Consider the following 17,767-nt stretch of genomic DNA (forward strand, 5'->3'; position numbering starts at 1 on the left):
CTTAATCTGTAGAGTTTAAATATGTTGTTATTGCTGAAATTATATTTTGTAATGACATGAGACAAATAAAGCCTAAGCTGCACTGAGTTTTCTATCTGTTCTTGTGATTATTTTATTAAGAATTGCATATGCTCATCCCAGTTTTGCATCCATGGAGTGTTTGCAGAAGCACGTTATTTGACTCAATTCTATAAATGTAGAATTGAGTTTTACACATTTGCAGTCTGGTAATGTAGGTTTGTTTCACAGTTCTTCCATGTTGATCTGACAAAGATTCACTGGTTTGCAGGCAATTTTTTTTCCCAGCATAAAATATGACATTAATGTATATCTAAAACGTAAGAAAGTCTTCATCGTTGTTTCATGAAAGATCAATCTGGTGTTTTCACACTAGACTGTGACTGTAACATCCTACCAGCAGGTCCTTCAAATCAAGAATTCAGCACCATGGAGAGCTCCTGTCAAGGAAAGAAAAAAAAATCTATTGTGGATCAATTATGTTGTTAAACAAGTACCACAACAACTTAAATCAAGTGTAAAAGACATTTTAGACTAAACAACTAGATTACACCCCCCAACCTTTTCCCTAATTTAAACCTAATGCCTCTAGTTTTTATTTATTTTTTATAAGTGTAAAATGTCAGAATGAATTTCAATATATTGTAAATCTAGTAAACTTATTCCAGGGAGCAGCAATCCCATTCGTGCACTCAAATTCTTTTGTAGACTATTTGAAACTGTGATCACAGGTGACTTCTATTACAGTACAGTATTTACATTGTTGTTAGCATGATGATGTAAAAACAAGAAATCCAGCATAGAAAACCTTTCCTTGACATTTAAGCACTAGGGGCTGCCCTACAGAGATCTCGGTCATACATCACTAAAAATCTGTTTAGTTACTAACAAAAAAATTCATGAGATCAAGACAAAGTAATTTCTGAATGGACAGTTTATTAAGGCTTGATTTTTATTTATTTTTTTAATAGAAAACCAAGATAGATCTTTTGAACAAGGTATGTTCACTACAGCTGTGGCCTATAAGATAAGGTTTATTTAGTACTTTGTATCTCATTGATCGTTTTGTAATTAATATAATTTCATGGCTAACCTGACATCCCTCTTGCAACAAACATTTCCTGACAGTTTACATTAACATGCATTTGAGACCTGTCCTTCAATCACAACCAGTTGCTTCCTGAGAGAAAGACGGCTGTGGCTATGGTGGTCTTCGGCGGCATCCTTTAGCTTCCCCCTGCCTTTACGCTGCTTAGTGAGTGGTGTTGGTGAAGGCAAACATGTGAAGGGTGTTCACTGTATTGCTTGGATCCACCTAGCTACTGCTCAGTGCAGATTTAATAATAAAAAAAAAAAAAAGAGGAAAAAAAGGGAGGGACACGAAGAATAAAGGCTACTATTCGATGGCAGTTCTCTTGAAGATGAGGGATACACTGGTCAGGTGCAAATACACTAGAGCTTCACACACCTGCAAAGTACTGCTGTGAAGCAGACAGTTCAAACTCACTTGAAGTACCTCCGCAAAGCGCAGCACTTCTGCCATTTCAATGTTGGTGTTAAGTTTTAACAGAGTCAAGACAGATCGTATGGCACACACATTATCTAACAATCTGAAAATACAAACAGCTCATTTCCACCTTATTTACCTGATATTACTGTCTGTTTAGGTGAAATGCCTTCAGAGAACTGTGAAGCGGAGTCTGAAAAATAAATTTGCTTACTGTAAGGTCACATCAGATTAAAAAACTAACAAAATTACACAGATGAGAAAAAAAATCCCTTAAAATGCAAAGAGGCAGCTATGAATTCCTCTCTCCATCTTTGTAATCTTGAAGTCCAAGATTAAGCGACAACCTCAAACTAATCGAGAAAACCACCTGATCTCTCAAATAATTTCGCATTCTTGCTGTGAATGCTCCAAAACGAGTAACTAAACACCCGTCACCACCCTAAAAACAAGCTGCAGGTAAATAGTTCAACCATTCGCGACAGATTTCTATTTTGCAGCTTGCCATGCATGGGCACACACATCTATTAATATTTTTATTTTTTAATATCCAATTTTTTTAAACATACCTCAATGTAGTTTACAGTATCATAATCAATGGCTTCAGTCTAGAACAAACTATAGTCGCAACAACCAAAAAACACACAGAAACCACATCTCATTCTTATTTTTTCTTACTTGATATTAAATCAGTTACATTAATTTTTAGGTTATACATTTTTAGGCTTTCTCCATGAATATATAGGCTCCTACGTTAAAGCTTAGCATTATGACCAACATGATAGACTTAGCAAAACCAAATTAAAGGAAAAAAAGAAAAAGGATTAAGACAGAATGACGGTGACTGGACAAATATCTGAACCTTCCCCCTTTTCGTGGAAGAAAAATATGATAGCAACAATTGATTCAATGCAGCAGTTACATCATTACATAAATCTGATAAAGTAATTTAAGATGGTGGATGCGACAATTCTCTCAGACTGGGTTGTATACACAGGCAGAAAATCCTGATGAAACATACAAAGGACCCCTTCAAGACAAACATCAAAAGAAAGCAAAGCAGAGGGGTGTGAAAGATGTCAATAGTACAATTTTTGATTTAAATGGTGAGAGTTCTGGTTGTGGAGGACACATCCATTATATCTTTCCCAGAGGCCTTTGCAATTCCTCCTCTGAAATGTCTCGAGTCCCGTGTGACTTCACACTATCCCTGATTTCTCCAGCAGTGTCACTGTTTGAGCAGTTCTTTTGAAAAGTCACCAATAATTAGAAAAAAAATGTTAAGGCTCCAGAAAACAAGTTTCTGAAATGAAAATTGTCAGTAGTAAGCCAAAAAATAGATTTTGTCGATTTGAATGAAAAATAGATAAACCATTGAAGTTTTATTATCGCACAGTTCCAAGTCCGACATTGCCTTTGGGATCCTCCAACCCTGTTGGCACAGTTAAACCTCTGAAGCATGGCAATGTTGCCCCCAAATGGACAAACAGGGGCAGGACACATCCGTTCCTGATTGTACTGAAATATAAAGTGGCAGATTTTTTTCCTCCATGGTGCAGTCAAACCCTGATTTAATTGGAAAGAGGAGGGGGATGTGGGCAAGAGAGAGAAAACCAGTCTGTTGAGAGAAGAGTACGTCATGGAATGGGAAGAAAAATGTATATAAAAAAATCAAATAAAGAGTGTGGTGGTGGCTAGGTAATACATTAAATCAGCTTGTTATCCCTGCACAAAACGTGGTGGTACATGGGGCAAAAAAAAAGCACAAGTCTCAACAATGGCAGAGATTCACCAGGATTAAATAGAAAAAAAAATGAAGGGCTTGGTTGCATTTTCATATTCTTCTGTCTTTTAAATCAAGTCCTAGTGTAACTGTTGATCAAGCCAAGGATAGATGTCTTCTATTGTTTATTCCTGTTTTGGCGCTCCTGTTCAGAAAAAAAAACAAAAAATAAACATTACTTATATGACTGTTACTCAACAAGAGTGACTGCAGCACTCCTTGATGAACAGAGGTCTGCATGTATTTAAAGTGCTGATCAAAAACTAGATTAGGTGAAATTTCATCGTCACTGTGTGAACAACATAGTCCAAAATAAACCTCAATAAACAATAACAAGAACATGTCAGCTCTTTACCTGATCCAACCGAGAGCGGTTCTGTATCTGAGCAGGTTCAAAAGTCTGTCAAAAGGAGCAAATAAAAGGAGATAAAAACAAGATTAGATTTTCACAGATCAGCAACAAATCAGCAGTCAAATGATCAAAGGAAACTGCAGTTTTCCAGTAAAAAGCACAAAATCCTTATATATATATATATATATATATATATATATATATATATATATATATATATATATATATATATATATATATATATATATATATATATATATATATATATATATTAGGGGTGGGACTCGATTAAAAAAATTAATCGAATTAATTACAAGCTTTGTAATTAATTAATCGAAATTAATCGCATTTCAATATTTGACATGAGAAATATTAATTTAAGTTTAGTTGATGAATGAATCAATATACATAAGCTTAAACTTCAAAATGTTGTTTATTTTCCCACCAGTCTACTACACAGACCAATGAAGGGTGGAAGTGCTCCTGTGATGAACTCCTGAAATTAAAGTTAAGCATCATAACTGGATAGTTTTATTCAACATTAATGTCTCACTTGTTATAGTTGGAAATTAATCATTCTCTCAGCTGTATTCCTTGATGTTGAAATATGTTCTGCTTGTTTTAACAGCTTATTTTGAATTAAAGACTTAAAATTAAACCACAAAAAGGAGAAAAAGTTCGTTCTCCGTTTAACCAGCTGCTTTTACACAGCTGTGCTTCACACTCACGGTTGCTAGGCGACATGAGCTACAGAGGTGACGGCAGCTGATATGAAGGCTAGCTGCTCACTTCCGGCCTTTGTGGTGTTCGTGGGTTGCGAAAGACGTGGGCCTGGTCCTTCGCAGGATGCGGCCCCTAATTTGGACATTGTGCGTCGATATAATCTGTATGCCGGGAACTCGCGCACTGAGAAACGTTCCACGGTGCAAAGTGCGATTAAAATGCGTTAAAATTTTTAACGCGTTAATTTCCCCGTAATTAATTAATCGAAATTAACGCGTTAAAGTCCCACCCCTAATATATATATATAAAAAGGTAACAGAGTAATGACTGTACCCACCTTGCGCACCTCTTCCTCTTCTTCCTGTCTCTTCTCATAATGGGAGAAATCATCAAAGATGGAAGTTGTGTGTTTGTAGGTGGCAATAATCTTGAGCACCTGCTTGGCCTTTTCCAGAGGTACCTCCTGGGTATCACGGGAGTTGGTCACTGGCTTGTTGTCGTTGTTCTCCAGGCGGATGTGACGCAGCTGGCTATTAGGCACATCCTTAACAAACAACCAGTCCACATCAAACTTGCCTTTCCACTTGTCCTGTGCCCAAACACCAGCACTGGTCCCATAGTCCACTGGTGAACGCATCTCTGCCACACCGCAGAAATGACCACTGCCATTGACACTGAACAGGAGGTATACAGGACCTTTACCATTCATGGCCCGGAAGGCTGAGTCCAGCCGCTTGTTGCCATGCTCAGTGCTGCACCAGATGGAGTACTTGATGGAGCGATGAATATCATCCTCAGAGTAGCTCTTAATGATGAAAACACGAGCAGTCTTGAGGTTCCAATCAAAGTCCTTGGGGTTGTAGCTATGGGAGGCCCGCAGTTTCTCCAACACTGGGTGCGACTCTCCACCAGGTCCTTGGCTGGAAGATATTTGGGGGCCATTGTTTCCACTACCAACCACACCCATCACACCACTCCCATCATGGCCAGGGCCACCCTGGCCATAGCCTTGGTTACGGTTGCGTGGAGCAACCCAGCGGGTCTGGGGTTGTGGGGGCTGGGTGTGGTTCTGGTAGGGCTGGGGTGGTGGCTGATGGTGGTGAGGGGGTTGGGGCTGTAAGGCCATAGGTGGCATCTGGGGTTGCACCAAAGACTGAGGAGGCGGCGGCTGCATGGGTCCTTGCTGCATGGGGGCTTGAGGTGGCATGGCATGAGGCAGGCCAAGAGGCTGCTGCTGTTGCTGCAGTGGAGCTGTGGCTACTTTAGTCACTGGGCCCTTGTCCCAGGTCCCAATGTTCATGTTGTGTTTGATGGGTGGTGGGGGAAGAGCTCCCCCTGGGTTAGGAATCCCTGGCTTCACCTTAGCTTTCAGCTGCTGTGGTTTGGCAGGCTTGCTGGCAATGGCCGCCCAGGAGGTGGGTTTGGGTGGGGGCATTCCAATTGGTGTGGCTCCGTTTCCTGTGGCTGCCACTGCAGGTCCACCAATCACAGATCCCACAGCCTTGACTGCTGATCCCTGACCAGTGACATCACCACCGATCTTCAAGCCAACCATACCCTGCTCCAGGCTGTTCATACCAGGAGCTTTGTTCAGGGTGTCACTGTGAAACCCTGTCTGACCATCAGGCACCAGAGTGCCCCCCAGGGAGCTGGGAGGATAGCTATAGCTGCCACCGTAGGCTGAACTTTGAGTCTGCTGGCCCTGGGAGCCACTTGTCCCCCAAGCAGAGAAGGCAGGGTTTTCAGGGAAAAAGTTAAATCTGTGGGGATAGATACTGCTTCCCAGGCCCCCTGGCTGACCAAACACTGTGTCCGGCATGAAGTGGTGGTCTCCATTACTCAAGGGTCCATATGGGGTGAGGTATGGAATAGGGGGGTCCCCACCTGTGGACCAGGGAGCCTCACTTAGGGGGTATGGAAATCCAATGGAAGGAGCGTAGTAGCTTGGCAAATAAGGGTCGGTGATGGACTGGTAACTGTTGTTCTGAATGAATGGAAGTCAAGATTCACAACATTAGCAAGCAACTTTGAGTTTCATTAAAAAATACCCCACAAAATTAAATACAACTCTGCTAGTTGTAGGTTTTTGTTTTAAATATTAGGTTAAATAATAGGTAAATGCTTCTTAAATCACAATTCACTACTTCATTGTTTTATAAAGAGACTGATTATACATTTGCCATATTGTGGCATTTGATAATGAGCAACATTCTTACAACTCATGTGAGAGAAGGTGAAGAGCGGACTTTACCTGAGTTGATTGACCAGTGAGGTATGGCTCAAAATCATTGTCATGAACAGTGTCCTTCTGATGCAGTGAACCATTTTGCACTGCAAAAAAACAAAACAAAAAAAAAAACATTACATTAATGGGTCATTTAATTTGATTTTGTACTGGGGATGGAGTTGTGTTTTGAGGGCTATATAGCAAAGGTTTTTAGCTTTCAAGATGTACCAAGTTTAAGGATAACCCTAAGATTATATAAAGCTCTTGAAATATTTTAAACAAATCAAATCATACTGATAAATGGTTTTGATTTCACAGATATATTAGTGACACAGAGGCCAAAGTGTTCTACCAAATACAACTCAGAATCATAGTACTGAGATCTGTCTGCCCCTATTGTATCTGCTTTTCCAAAAGATCAAAAAAATGACTAAACCAAAATTGGCAAGCCATGCCAGACAATCGTATACCAGAGGTGAATGTGCCTGTGGCCTGCTGCCAGCCAGACCTGGAGGGAACACAATTTAAGACCTGCCTGTCACTCCACCTACTCCAACAGCTGCAGCAGATCAAATATACCAATATCAGTGTTAATGAGGAACTAACAATAATAAATTATGGGTAAATCTTTCTTTGTAATAATTAGTAGGGTTAAAAAAAAAACAACAAACAAACATATTTGCTAATTTACACCAATCTGCCACAATATTAAAATATAAAGGATTCACTGGCAAGCTTTGGATAGATGCAGTAATAGGACTTTTTAGGCACAGGTAAATCTTATAGAAATCTGATCTATTGTCATAAAATGCATTGTGAGATTTACAGTTCTGAGAACGAAGGACCTTGTGTTTACATTTCAAATGAAAATGCCGTTGCTACTACATTTTAACAGTTTTTCATGTTTGAAATCTTTGAAACCAAGATTTCTGGAAACTAACACAAGGGTGTCCTGACCCGTGAGAACACCAGTTCTGAAGACACAAGAAGAAACTACATAATATTAGACAGGTTGTCTTGAATATAGCTTTTTCAAAGCATTTTTCACAGTAATAGAATCACCAAAGGTGGTCTGCTACAATTCACTGTGATTACAATGGTTTCTGATAGTGAGAATATTTACTGGAATAAGACTGGAATATTCCGAAAATGTGAAGTATTATCGGCATTTGGGATTTGAGGAATTTAAACTATAATCTAGTAGTATATCTCCTATGAGTGAAAGTTGTCCATAACAGCTATTCCCGCCTTTATTATATTACAAAAACTGACAGGCAATTTTCTAGGCTACAGAGGTGAGTGTGTCATACTCAAAAGATGGATTTGTGCTCTTACCATAAAATTATGAACCAAATAAATGCCAAACCATCAGACAGAATCAGTGCTATGAGGGGAAAACTTTACGCAGTTATCATCAGCATCTCATTAATAACAATCCTATCTGTAAACAAAAGACTTCAGCATGTTCCCCCAAAAGCCACACTGTTAAAGATGTTACTGAATCCACAGGATCTAGAGGTTTCTGAAATTTGGATTTTAATCGCCAACATGTTCTTTTCCAGTGTGTCTCACATAGTGTACAACAGCACACTATTTTGCCTCTATTCATTTGGCTTAATATTATTTGTATTATATGTTAATACTTGGTTTAATGTGGATATTCATCTGCCAATATGAAAGACAATAGGCAAAATACAGTCAATCCAACTAAATAATTTTATCCATACCTTTCCAACAGCCTATATCAATCTCCAGCAAAGTGTAGTAATTATCCAGAAATATGGTATTGTATACCACAGAGAAGTATACAATACCATAGTGTATACCTCTCTGTGGTATTCAAGATGAGGACAGGGACGCTGATTTACCTGGTAGAGGTAAAGCCAGGCTAACTATATGGATGGGTCTGTTGTAATGCACATGTTGTTACACCCTCACCTAAACCCAACTGAATATTTTTAGCAGTACAAACCCAGCAAACTATCTTTTTTATTGCTGCATGTGGGATAGGACAACTTTGGACAATGTTCCAATCTGATTCTGCCAAATTATACAGAGTAAAAAAAACCTTAATAATGTGTTAAGCTTCAGTGGACCTTGGCATTGATTCTGAAAGTCTCTGGTAGTCTACTGGGGGGCTGGAAAACCTTTCTTCCAAAATATATTTGGTGTGTGATAATGGTGTTGGTGCACTGTCTAAGACATTGGTCCAAAATCAGTCATATGCTACTGGTGACTGTGAACCAGTCATGCTCTATGGATGAGGGCACTGTCATCCTGGAAAAGGCCACTGACATCCGGATAAAAATGTTTCTTCATGGAATACCATTCAGAACAATTTTGTAGTAATTCAGATACTCTTCCCTCTAAAGGGATAACTGGACTCAAACCGTAACAGCAAAACAGATCCACTGGATGTCTTCAAACATTTACAGTTCTCCTTTAATCTGTCCTAGTCTTTACATATACAAGTACTTATCTTTATACACTCATCCACAACTCACCTTTTGATGCTTGTCCCTTTGATCTCTGTATCCAAGTAAATCATAGAAAAAGGGGGGGGGGGGGGGGGGGGGGAGACACCACAAAGTTATTTTCAGTTGGCCTGAAATATCACGTAGCTTCTGAGTACAGCCCATAATGTTACCTATCCATTACCCAGAAGCTGAACATGAGACTACTTCCTGAAGAGAGCCAATCTAAAACATTTATCTAACGCTTCTCTACATAAAATGTGCATATTACTTACACTTGACAACATACGTTGCTGCTATCTACTTGTCATATTGTAGAATTTAGTGGTCAATTTGTTTTAATCAATTAACCAGTTAATGATAGCTTTAATGCACACACAACTTTGCTAACTACCATAGCTCCCTTAAAATGGCCTTGTAAAAGCCAACAGAGGTAATGCAACTTGCAACTTAGTTTTCCTTAGCAGACTCAAACACTTTAGTCAGCCATGAGAACACATTTCAATAAAAGTAACCGTTCACGGAGCAAGTTAGACAAAGCCTTTATGTAAATCTGTTGACGTTAACTAGCTTTAGGTTTCACGAATTCAGACATTGACTACTACTTTTTTCTCCCCAACCGGCAACAAAAAATATGATTTCTGTTAAAGATGTGTCTGACAATGGCCTGAATAGTTACGTAAAAGTGTCACATTTCTTATTGGTCCATTAAAACATTTAACAATTTCACGGAATGTGGCTAACTCGCTAGCTACAAGTACCGGCCAAATGCTAGTGACTTGCTAGCACTTCCGAGCAATAGCCATAGCCCAATAAATCGTTAACGTTAGCAGGTGAGCTAGCCTGGAAGCTCTCTACAGTCGAGGTAAGTCGTCCTTCCTACCTGAGGGTCAATGCTTGTGGCAGACATAATTCATTAAGCAAGTCCCTGGATTCTCACAGAGCCTGAGCTTGTGACTGAATTGCAAGCCCCGTGATTTGAAAAGCAAGTTCACAGCTCAGTTACAGTTAGCTATGTGGCTAGCTGTGCCGCTTAGCGTGTGGCTAGCAGTTGTAGCGCAGGCTCAGCTGTATATTTTCCGCTGTGTGGACGTATCCCAACTTCCACAGTTCAAGTCAGTCGCCTCGGATACTGTGTCCGAAAGCAGTCAAGTCCCGGTAAAGGTATTCAAGTTGATGGTACGTGTCGCCGAATGGGCCTTTCTGATCTTGAATATTTCTATCTTCGGTCGCCTCTTACTTTGTCTTTTTTTTTTTTTTTTATTCCACAGAGAGAGCCCTCCTCAGTTACGTTAAAGCCCTGTACACTTCCCCAATGGCTGCTCCATCCGGGCTTTGAGCCGCCGCTGTAGTTCACGTCGTTCCCCGCGGGGTGGCAAAAGTTTGAAGCATCCTTTCCATCAGCAAAGTGCATCTAATGGCTGTGATTTAGTGGTTGTAACGAATAAATCCAACTCATAAAAAAATGATATTCCAGTCCAACAAGTTTACTATTCCAGGGGTATGAGTACTATTTTCTGCATCCCCTGTGGGTGTAAACAGCGCCAGGAGGTGTCAGCAGACTGCTTGTGGGTTCTGCAGGCCCGCCTAGAGCTGACACTTCAGTTAGGCACAGTTCTCATGTGAGACTGTGTGCACTTGGCGTGTTAGCTTCCCATTCAAATGCCTGTGGTATATATCAAGCTGAAAAAAAAAATGGAAATGAGTTCTGTTTTCATGATTATTTTATTATGGCTAACTCCATATGGACTAGAAATTCAATACAGTTATTGTTACACCCTTTCACCGCTAGGGGGAAGCAACGAGACATACACAATCCCCATAACTTAGCCAAAGGTCAAATTTGTTTATTATATAAACTGTAAAGAGACACTAGCATGTTTGATTTTCTTATCTATATGACTGACATTATGAGAGCAGTTTTATTTTCCCCATCTTGTGTAGGTTATGCTTTGACCTGGCTTTCTCTTTTCCATTTGTGCCTTTCTGCCTTAATCCCTCATGGCTGGTTATCTAGAAATTCAACACCCCAAACTTGCTCAGCATGAAATTGAGCATTACAGTCAATATAGATGGGAAATATTTTAATTAGATTTAAATGTACACAACACATGCAGCACGCTCTTCTTTCTATTTTTCCTTCCAAGAAAAGAGACTACATATCTCATTATTTTGTGTATTTAACCAATTAATACCCTAGTTTTCACAATTAATTTTGAAAGCTTCCACTTTTTACAAAGCTTTCTTTTCTGTATGAGATGTATACGCATGACCTTTATATTAAATGGTTTTCTGTTATTTAGTTTAAAGCATTAGTTATTAGTTGTTAGGGGAAGAGGAGGAGCAATGTGGCATGTTCAGGCTGTCATTCATTCAAGGGTGAAAGGGCAAACATTCTGGCATTTGGGAGATTTTCTGGAAAGCAGTCTCCTGTAGGCCACTGTGCAGGCCCCCTGCAGCTGATCACATTATTTTCAGCTGGATGTGCTGCGCTCACCTTCAGTGTGCGCTCCACTATGGACCGCAAAAGGGATGACTGGCACAGAACAAAAAGGGAAAGGAAAACCTATATGCTGCAGAATGATGGATGACAGGCGAACTATGCTTCACATCCTTGAGGAGCCTCGGATGCGAAGAGAAGGCATGAGACTTCAAACTTTTCACAACTGGCCAGCAGATGCACCTGTCACATCTGGAGACCTGGCAAGGGCAGGGTTTTTCTTTCTAGGCCCTGGGGATAAAGTTCAGTGTTTCTGCTGTGGAGGGATTTTAAGATGTTGGGTACAAGGGGATAGCCCAGCCACTGAGCACAAGAGACATTTCCCTACTTGTAGTTTCATTCTGGGTCAAGCTGTAGGAAATATTCCTCTTCAAGCTGGCTCCTCAGATTCTGTGGATGGACAGCTGTTGAGTCAGCTCCAGAGGATGACTATGGATGACCAGGGAACAGCTGGACAAGCAGTCTACCCAGAGATGGAAACAGAGGATTCCCGGCTTACAACTTTCCACAACTGGCCCACCGAGGCCTCAATCCAGCCAGATGTTCTCGCCAGAGCAGGCTTTTTCTACACAGGTACTCAAATGTCTCATTATAAAGCCTAACAACACATCAGTTCTTGTTTTTAATAGATTGTGAGCAAAACTTTAGTATCTATTAGTATTTGTAAGGGAAATATTCAGCACAGATCTTGTCACTGTTGGAGCGAAACACCCCCCCACCCCCCACCCCCCCGTGTGAGAGCTCATGCTACAATTGTCCTGCTGATTCATGATGTTGTGGACAGAACAACCTGGACAAAGCTGGAGCTGCTAAAGAAGTAGGGCCTGTATAGCTTCAGGCAATACACAGGGAGTGGACACAGTATTATGAACACACAAAGTTTTTGTGAAGGAGCTTTGTGGCAACAGTGTTAGAGAAGGATGAACCTTCCCTCACAGTTTCTTCAGATTATTGATTCTGCATGAGTTTTATTTCTTTGGCCTATAGTCTTTTTTTTCATTTAGGAAAACACTGGTGTTTACAGAGATTTTTTGCTCTAAAACTGCAAAGATTTAGTGAGTGTGTGTCATTACTCCCTACGTTATCGCAGGTCACGGTGACAATGTTAAATGCTTCTACTGCGATGGAGGGCTGAGGAACTGGGAGCCAGGCGACGACCCCTGGCAGGAACATGCCAAATGGTTTCCACGGTAACAACAGGACGTTTCACAGGCAGTTATTGAAATACCAGCCGAATGCTTCATTTTTTTTTTTTATCGTGGCATTGCAAAAAGTCTTTTTATATTCAGTACTGTGCAAAGGTTTTTGTCACTTTGGATGTCAAAATTCCGATCACATAATATTGTCAGAAATGCATCTGATCAGTCCCAGATTTGCTTTGCAGCACGAGCTAATAACCACAAAATTACAGCCAGAGTTATAAAGCTCTTTCAAGTTTGACTTGAGAAATTAACTGAAAATAAGAACTAGACTGGAATTATATTTGATAAGATGTAAATCTAAACTGGCTTTTTTGTATTTCTCAGATGTGAGTTCTTGATACAGTCGAGGGGGCAGGAGTATGTCAGCAACATACAGGACACTCATTTCCACCTGGGTGACACTGTGGTGCGATTTATCTCTCTTATTTATTCAGGATCTATTTGGAACACTGGAGACATTGTAACTATACATTAATGAACAACAGTTTGAAACTGCTGCATTTGAATGAGTCAAAAATGTGTATGACTTTTCCAGGGAGGATCACAGACTTCTGCAGGTAGAGATATCAGCTCCAGAAGCGGTAAGTCATACAAAAGGCAGAGACTGAGCTATACATACCAAAAAAAGCTAATTCTTGCTGAGAAAATATGACTAACAATATAGCAGCCTCCTGCTTTCATGTCAGTAATTATCTATGTATATCTTATATATACATATATAGCAAAGATTTAAAACATCGACACCCATTCGTGCTTGTTTGCACGAGAGAAAAAGGGTGATCAAGCATTTCTGTTTCTGTTGCAAGTCACATACAGGGAGAAAACAAGTCTGCAACCACTTGATTTATTCTTAAATCAACCACTTTGGTTGAAATATAGATCTGATGGATAAAAGCATAGCTTTCACAAACTCTATTTAATACCTTAAATTAGCCACAGGGAATCAGGTCCATTTCTTTCCATTGTCATTGCTTTGTGGGGCTGCTACAAATGAAATTAATGGAAGATCAATTACCTGAGATAATGTTTGCTCTAAAATTGAAGTAATTAGGGAGAGCTATGGAAACCATTTGACTGTTGCTCATGGTTGCAGGGCAGACATGAGAGGGCAATTATTCCATACAATGAAGGAAGCAGAATTATAATCCATATCATCTGAAATGCATTAGAGCTGTGATTTGAAATGTTTATATACTGGCAGACTGAGGTAAGCTGCACAATTTGACAGTTATTTCCACACTTACCTTATAGATGGTATAGTGTGTGGGGTGCTTAGACTAGTATGAAATTGACATGGCATCCGGTGGCTGGTGGGTGGACTGCTTCTCTCATAATCCTGGCATTTCCCTTCCTCTGATCTCCAGATCTGGTCGGAGGTCTGGGAGCTTCATCGGCCATGCTTTCTCCTGTGGTGCAGACTGTGCTCCAGATGGGCTTTGAAGCCAGCCTAGTGGAGAGTCTGGTCCAAACCAAGTACCTTCTGACAGGCCAGCACTACACATCAGTATCAGAGTTGGTTACTGATGTACTGCAGGCAGAGGAGGAAGACAGACAGAGGGGACCTCAAAGCAGAGGTAACCGTCATTGTTGGCAAGCAAGTAATATATTGTCTGCAGACAGCTTGTGTGCTACTTCATATACTTCAACTTCACCACAATATATATATATATATATATATATATATATATATATATATTACTGTATTTATTCAACAGCCATAGTATTTTCATGAGAATTCAATTGGTTTTGTTGTTTCCATTGAGCAAAATCCACCATCTCAATGGATCCTTAAGTTCATGTCTGACTGAATGTTCGTGTTTGTGTGCATCAGAGCCAGAGATGAGGCAAGGCTCCAGTGCTGGAAATGTAAGAACACAGACACCTGTCAGACAGAAAGGTCAGCAGTCATCATGTCAAAAATTTTCAAGAAAAATCTAAACTTTGTGCTTGTAGTATTCTCTTTATATGAAATCATTCAGTTGAACAACAGACATATAATTCCTTTAATCTACAGCAATTAGGCTTCAGTTATAACACTGTCCTTAAACAATTGGTTTGTGTGTGTTCATCTGGGATCAATAAAGTATCTATCTATCTATCTTCTCCCAGCAGTTAAGGACCCCAGTCCAGAGGAGCTGCTAAGGCAGCTGCAGGAGGAGAGGACCTGTAAAGTGTGCATGGACAAGCTTGTGTCCATTGTCTTCATCCCCTGTGGTCATCTGGTGGTTTGTGGTGATTGTGCTGCCAGCCTACGTCATTGCCCCATCTGCAGAGCTGTCATCAGAGGCAGTGTTCGTGCTTTTATGTCCTAAAGCTGTAGTGAAGAGCCACCTATACAGGTGTTGCATGAGTGGCCTTGAGATTTCCACTGGCCTCAATTTCTATTGTACTGAAAAGAATAAAGAGTGCTGATTGCTTATTTTGTCAGAGTTAAGAGATAATTTTCTATAATAAATATTTCAAGCTGTCATCATATGTTTAAACAAACAAAAATTACCTACGAAATGGCACACCGGATCATCAAAAGAGCACATTCTTTTATTAACAAACACATATTTACATGAGCACGAAGCACAGTGATGGATAAATAGGAATACACAATCAGGTCACATCAGGTTGGAGGAACACCGGACGCAAAACAGGAGAGGGAGAAAAAAATCATTTCCACTTTCTATAAAAGCAAAAAGTATCTGCAAAGAGATAGACTCTTTTCAGTGGAAATGCACACAACCATAATAGGTTTCAACTAATACCAGTCACCAAGTTTAGGAAAAAGGTTGTATTGCACTGAGAGGAAGACCTGTTTTTACATTAAGATTTTAGTAGAATTTTCCTACCAATACTGATTATGTTACAATATGAGGTGCTTTGTGTTTTTACTAACCCACACACTAGTTGGCTTCCCAGGAGTCAGTAAACTTTAAATTATAAAGATAGTGATGACAAAAATTATTGCATCTCTCAGACACGAGTTGATCGACTGAACCAAAACGGTATTCAGATCATTTTCAAAATCACAATAGTTTGAAAACTACCTGGCAGTAGAGAACATCTAAGATCACAGAGGAATCTCACACACACTCAATAGTTGAAGGTGCTGAAAACAGAAACAACTAAAAATAAACCTTCCCCAGAAAACAAGCTAAGTGGCCAGTTTCAGACTATTAGCCAAGAACTATTGCAACCAAACAACACAATGTAATTACTGTCAAATTGAGCAAATCCCAATGTACATGACGTAGGCAATACAACTATGAAAACACAGAGTAAGAAACAAATCCTGGCCAGGGAAAGTGCTGAAAAACACATGGAGATTTATGGAAGATCAGGCATGCAGCAGAAACTCAGTAGCCTTGAAATTTGCACATGGACACTTTGAACACCAGAGGGCAGTAGTGATCCACACAAACAGTAAGGCCCGAACCTCTGACTGAATATCTGACTTATTCCTGACGATGCTAACATGAACAAAAGAAGCGCTACCAATCAGTCTGGGAGATATGAACTTTTTCATTTGCCTAGAAAAGGTTGTCATGTCTCTGGGTCAGAATAAAAGAAATCCAAGTATGGCAAAACTCAGTTCAAACTTGCAGTTACCAATTAACCAGCTCATATAAAGCCAGTTAAAGACACAGGTTTTGCTATTTACTTATTACTTAATATGTTATGCACATAATTACAATACAAATTGTGTTTAAAAGAAAAAATACAACATGCTATCAAACAATCACAACTGCAACTATTAATACTGATCATTTAAACTGCTGAAGTGACAGGAGAAAACATTCTGATCTATTCAGGTATAGGTCATGCTACTTCTACACTGAAGACCATACCCAAGCATCTCAGCACTGTTGTGCGCAATATGAACAATATGAATCAACTTCTATTGTTTTGTTCAAGTTAAAAATATGCTATGTAACCTTTGTTTGAGTGTGTGTAATGATCACCCTTGCCAGATCTATCAGTAGTCAGAGGAGGACTGATGTGAAAACAAAGCTTTCAGCATATCATCTAGCACAAACACCTGACACTTCAGAAACACAGACTTTGTTGTTGGTGAAAATAGTCACAATAATAAGACTCCAGAAATAAAACTAAGACTTGCATGCCATCCTTTGTGTTTGAATGCCTCTTGCAGGCTCACGCTATTTTGCATTCTTGATAGTTCACATTTTCAAAATCCCAAAAAAAAAAAAAAAAAAAAAATCTTACCCTCCCACTTTCATTATTTACATTTTCTATTTTTGACGGATGCCCCTGTAGGTTTGGTGCTTTTGTTCCCTGCCCGCCCTCTACCTCTACTTCTACACTCCCGTCTCTTCCTGTACTGCTTCTGTATTTATGCACACACATCCTGGCCTAAAGTAAACAGACAGCACACAATAGCTCATTCCACAGGCTCCACTGTAATTCAGCCCTCCGGCTAAGATTTGAGCCAAACCAGCAATAATATGCTAAATCACTGAGTCCTCTAAGACACAATGCCAGAGACTGGCAATGATGGGCAGTCCCTGATTACATCCACAATGTATTTATTAGCTGTACATGATCTATACAGTCACAGTCTGGGGGGGTAATAAGCCCATTGTGGGCAGGTTTACAGTGGTGAGACCTCAGCAGAAAAGTCAACACAAACAAAATGACTGATGTTTTCCTAAATACACAAATACCCCTAAATACATGCTTTGTTACACTGCAGTTCCCCAGCTCCCTAAACCCATCACGATGGACCCTTACAGAGAAATGTTGTTTTTTCTGGGCAGTACACCAGCAAATTACATGTTTAAAGTACTGAAATCAAGAAAGGGAGGAACATCTCGCACGCTGAAGCGCACTGGGATGTTTGTGTCAAAGCAACCATTTTGTCTCTGCAGGAATTTGCTGCATCACCTCCCCGCTGGATGTTCTCCTATTTACGTAGACCTGGAGGGGACAAAAAGACAGAAAGGGCAAAGCTTTAGTACTTGTTGAGCAACTA

The 17,767-nt window shown here is 40.0% G+C and overlaps 3 protein-coding genes across 6 annotated transcripts in view; 1 reads left to right on the plus strand and 2 right to left on the minus strand.

Annotated features, from left to right (window-relative positions):
• Positions 1-2,048: 2,048 nt before the first annotated feature.
• LOC115782960 (YTH domain-containing family protein 1) lies at positions 2,049-10,107 on the minus strand. Its single transcript, XM_030733522.1, has 6 exons — positions 9,968-10,107; positions 9,115-9,139; positions 6,635-6,714; positions 4,721-6,367; positions 3,664-3,708; positions 2,049-3,453 (listed from the first exon to the last, which is right to left on the minus strand). The coding sequence occupies exons 1-6, from the start codon at positions 9,992-9,994 to the stop codon at positions 3,427-3,429; spliced, it is 1,851 nt and encodes a 616-aa protein (XP_030589382.1). The 5' UTR covers positions 9,995-10,107; the 3' UTR covers positions 2,049-3,426.
• Positions 9,580-15,170, plus strand: birc7 (baculoviral IAP repeat containing 7). Of its 3 annotated transcripts, none has more exons than XM_030733527.1 (8): positions 9,580-9,949; positions 11,936-12,157; positions 12,675-12,774; positions 13,111-13,192; positions 13,322-13,367; positions 14,151-14,360; positions 14,618-14,683; positions 14,896-15,170. In XM_030733527.1, exons 2-8 carry the CDS (start codon positions 12,010-12,012, stop codon positions 15,096-15,098), a joined length of 855 nt encoding a protein of 284 aa, XP_030589387.1. In that variant the 5' UTR covers positions 9,580-9,949; positions 11,936-12,009; the 3' UTR covers positions 15,099-15,170. The 3 variants fall into 3 exon arrangements, with proteins under 3 accessions (XP_030589387.1, XP_030589385.1, XP_030589386.1); XM_030733525.1 differs by lacking the exon at positions 9,580-9,949 and adding an exon at positions 10,124-10,263 and having other exon boundaries at positions 10,356-12,157; XM_030733526.1 differs by lacking the exon at positions 9,580-9,949 and adding an exon at positions 10,124-10,263 and having other exon boundaries at positions 10,356-12,157; positions 14,899-15,170.
• Positions 15,171-15,303: 133 nt separating this feature from the next.
• nkain4 (sodium/potassium transporting ATPase interacting 4) overlaps positions 15,304-17,767 on the minus strand; it is a 60,297-nt gene continuing 57,833 nt past the window's right edge. For both annotated transcript variants that reach the window (XM_030733530.1, XM_030733529.1), the window contains one exon: positions 15,304-17,712. In XM_030733530.1, the coding sequence (XP_030589390.1) occupies positions 17,703-17,712 (10 nt within the window). In that variant the 3' untranslated portion in view covers positions 15,304-17,702. The remainder of the gene's footprint in view (positions 17,713-17,767) is intronic.

Source organism: Archocentrus centrarchus, chromosome 7 (assembly GCF_007364275.1).
Source record: "Archocentrus centrarchus isolate MPI-CPG fArcCen1 chromosome 7, fArcCen1, whole genome shotgun sequence".
NCBI classification, from domain to species: domain Eukaryota; kingdom Metazoa; phylum Chordata; class Actinopteri; order Cichliformes; family Cichlidae; genus Archocentrus; species Archocentrus centrarchus.

Bases quoted from the DNA above. Each gene is read 5' to 3' on its own strand.
- LOC115782960 (XM_030733522.1), bottom strand. From the start codon at position 9,994: ATGTCTGCCACAAGCATTGACCCTCAG. The intron at 9,140-9,967 runs GTAGGAAGGACG...ACTTGGATACAG, and splicing joins CCACAAGCATTGACCCTCAG to AGATCAAAGGGACAAGCATC. The intron at 6,715-9,114 runs GTGAGTTGTGGA...GTTTTTTTGCAG, and splicing joins AAAGGGACAAGCATCAAAAG to TGCAAAATGGTTCACTGCAT.
- birc7 (XM_030733525.1), top strand. From the start codon at position 11,617: ATGACTGGCACAGAACAAAAAGGGAAAGGAAAACCTATATGCTGCAGA. The intron at 12,158-12,674 runs GTACTCAAATGT...ACGTTATCGCAG, and splicing joins AGCAGGCTTTTTCTACACAG to GTCACGGTGACAATGTTAAA. The intron at 13,193-13,321 runs GTGCGATTTATC...TGACTTTTCCAG, and splicing joins TCCACCTGGGTGACACTGTG to GGAGGATCACAGACTTCTGC.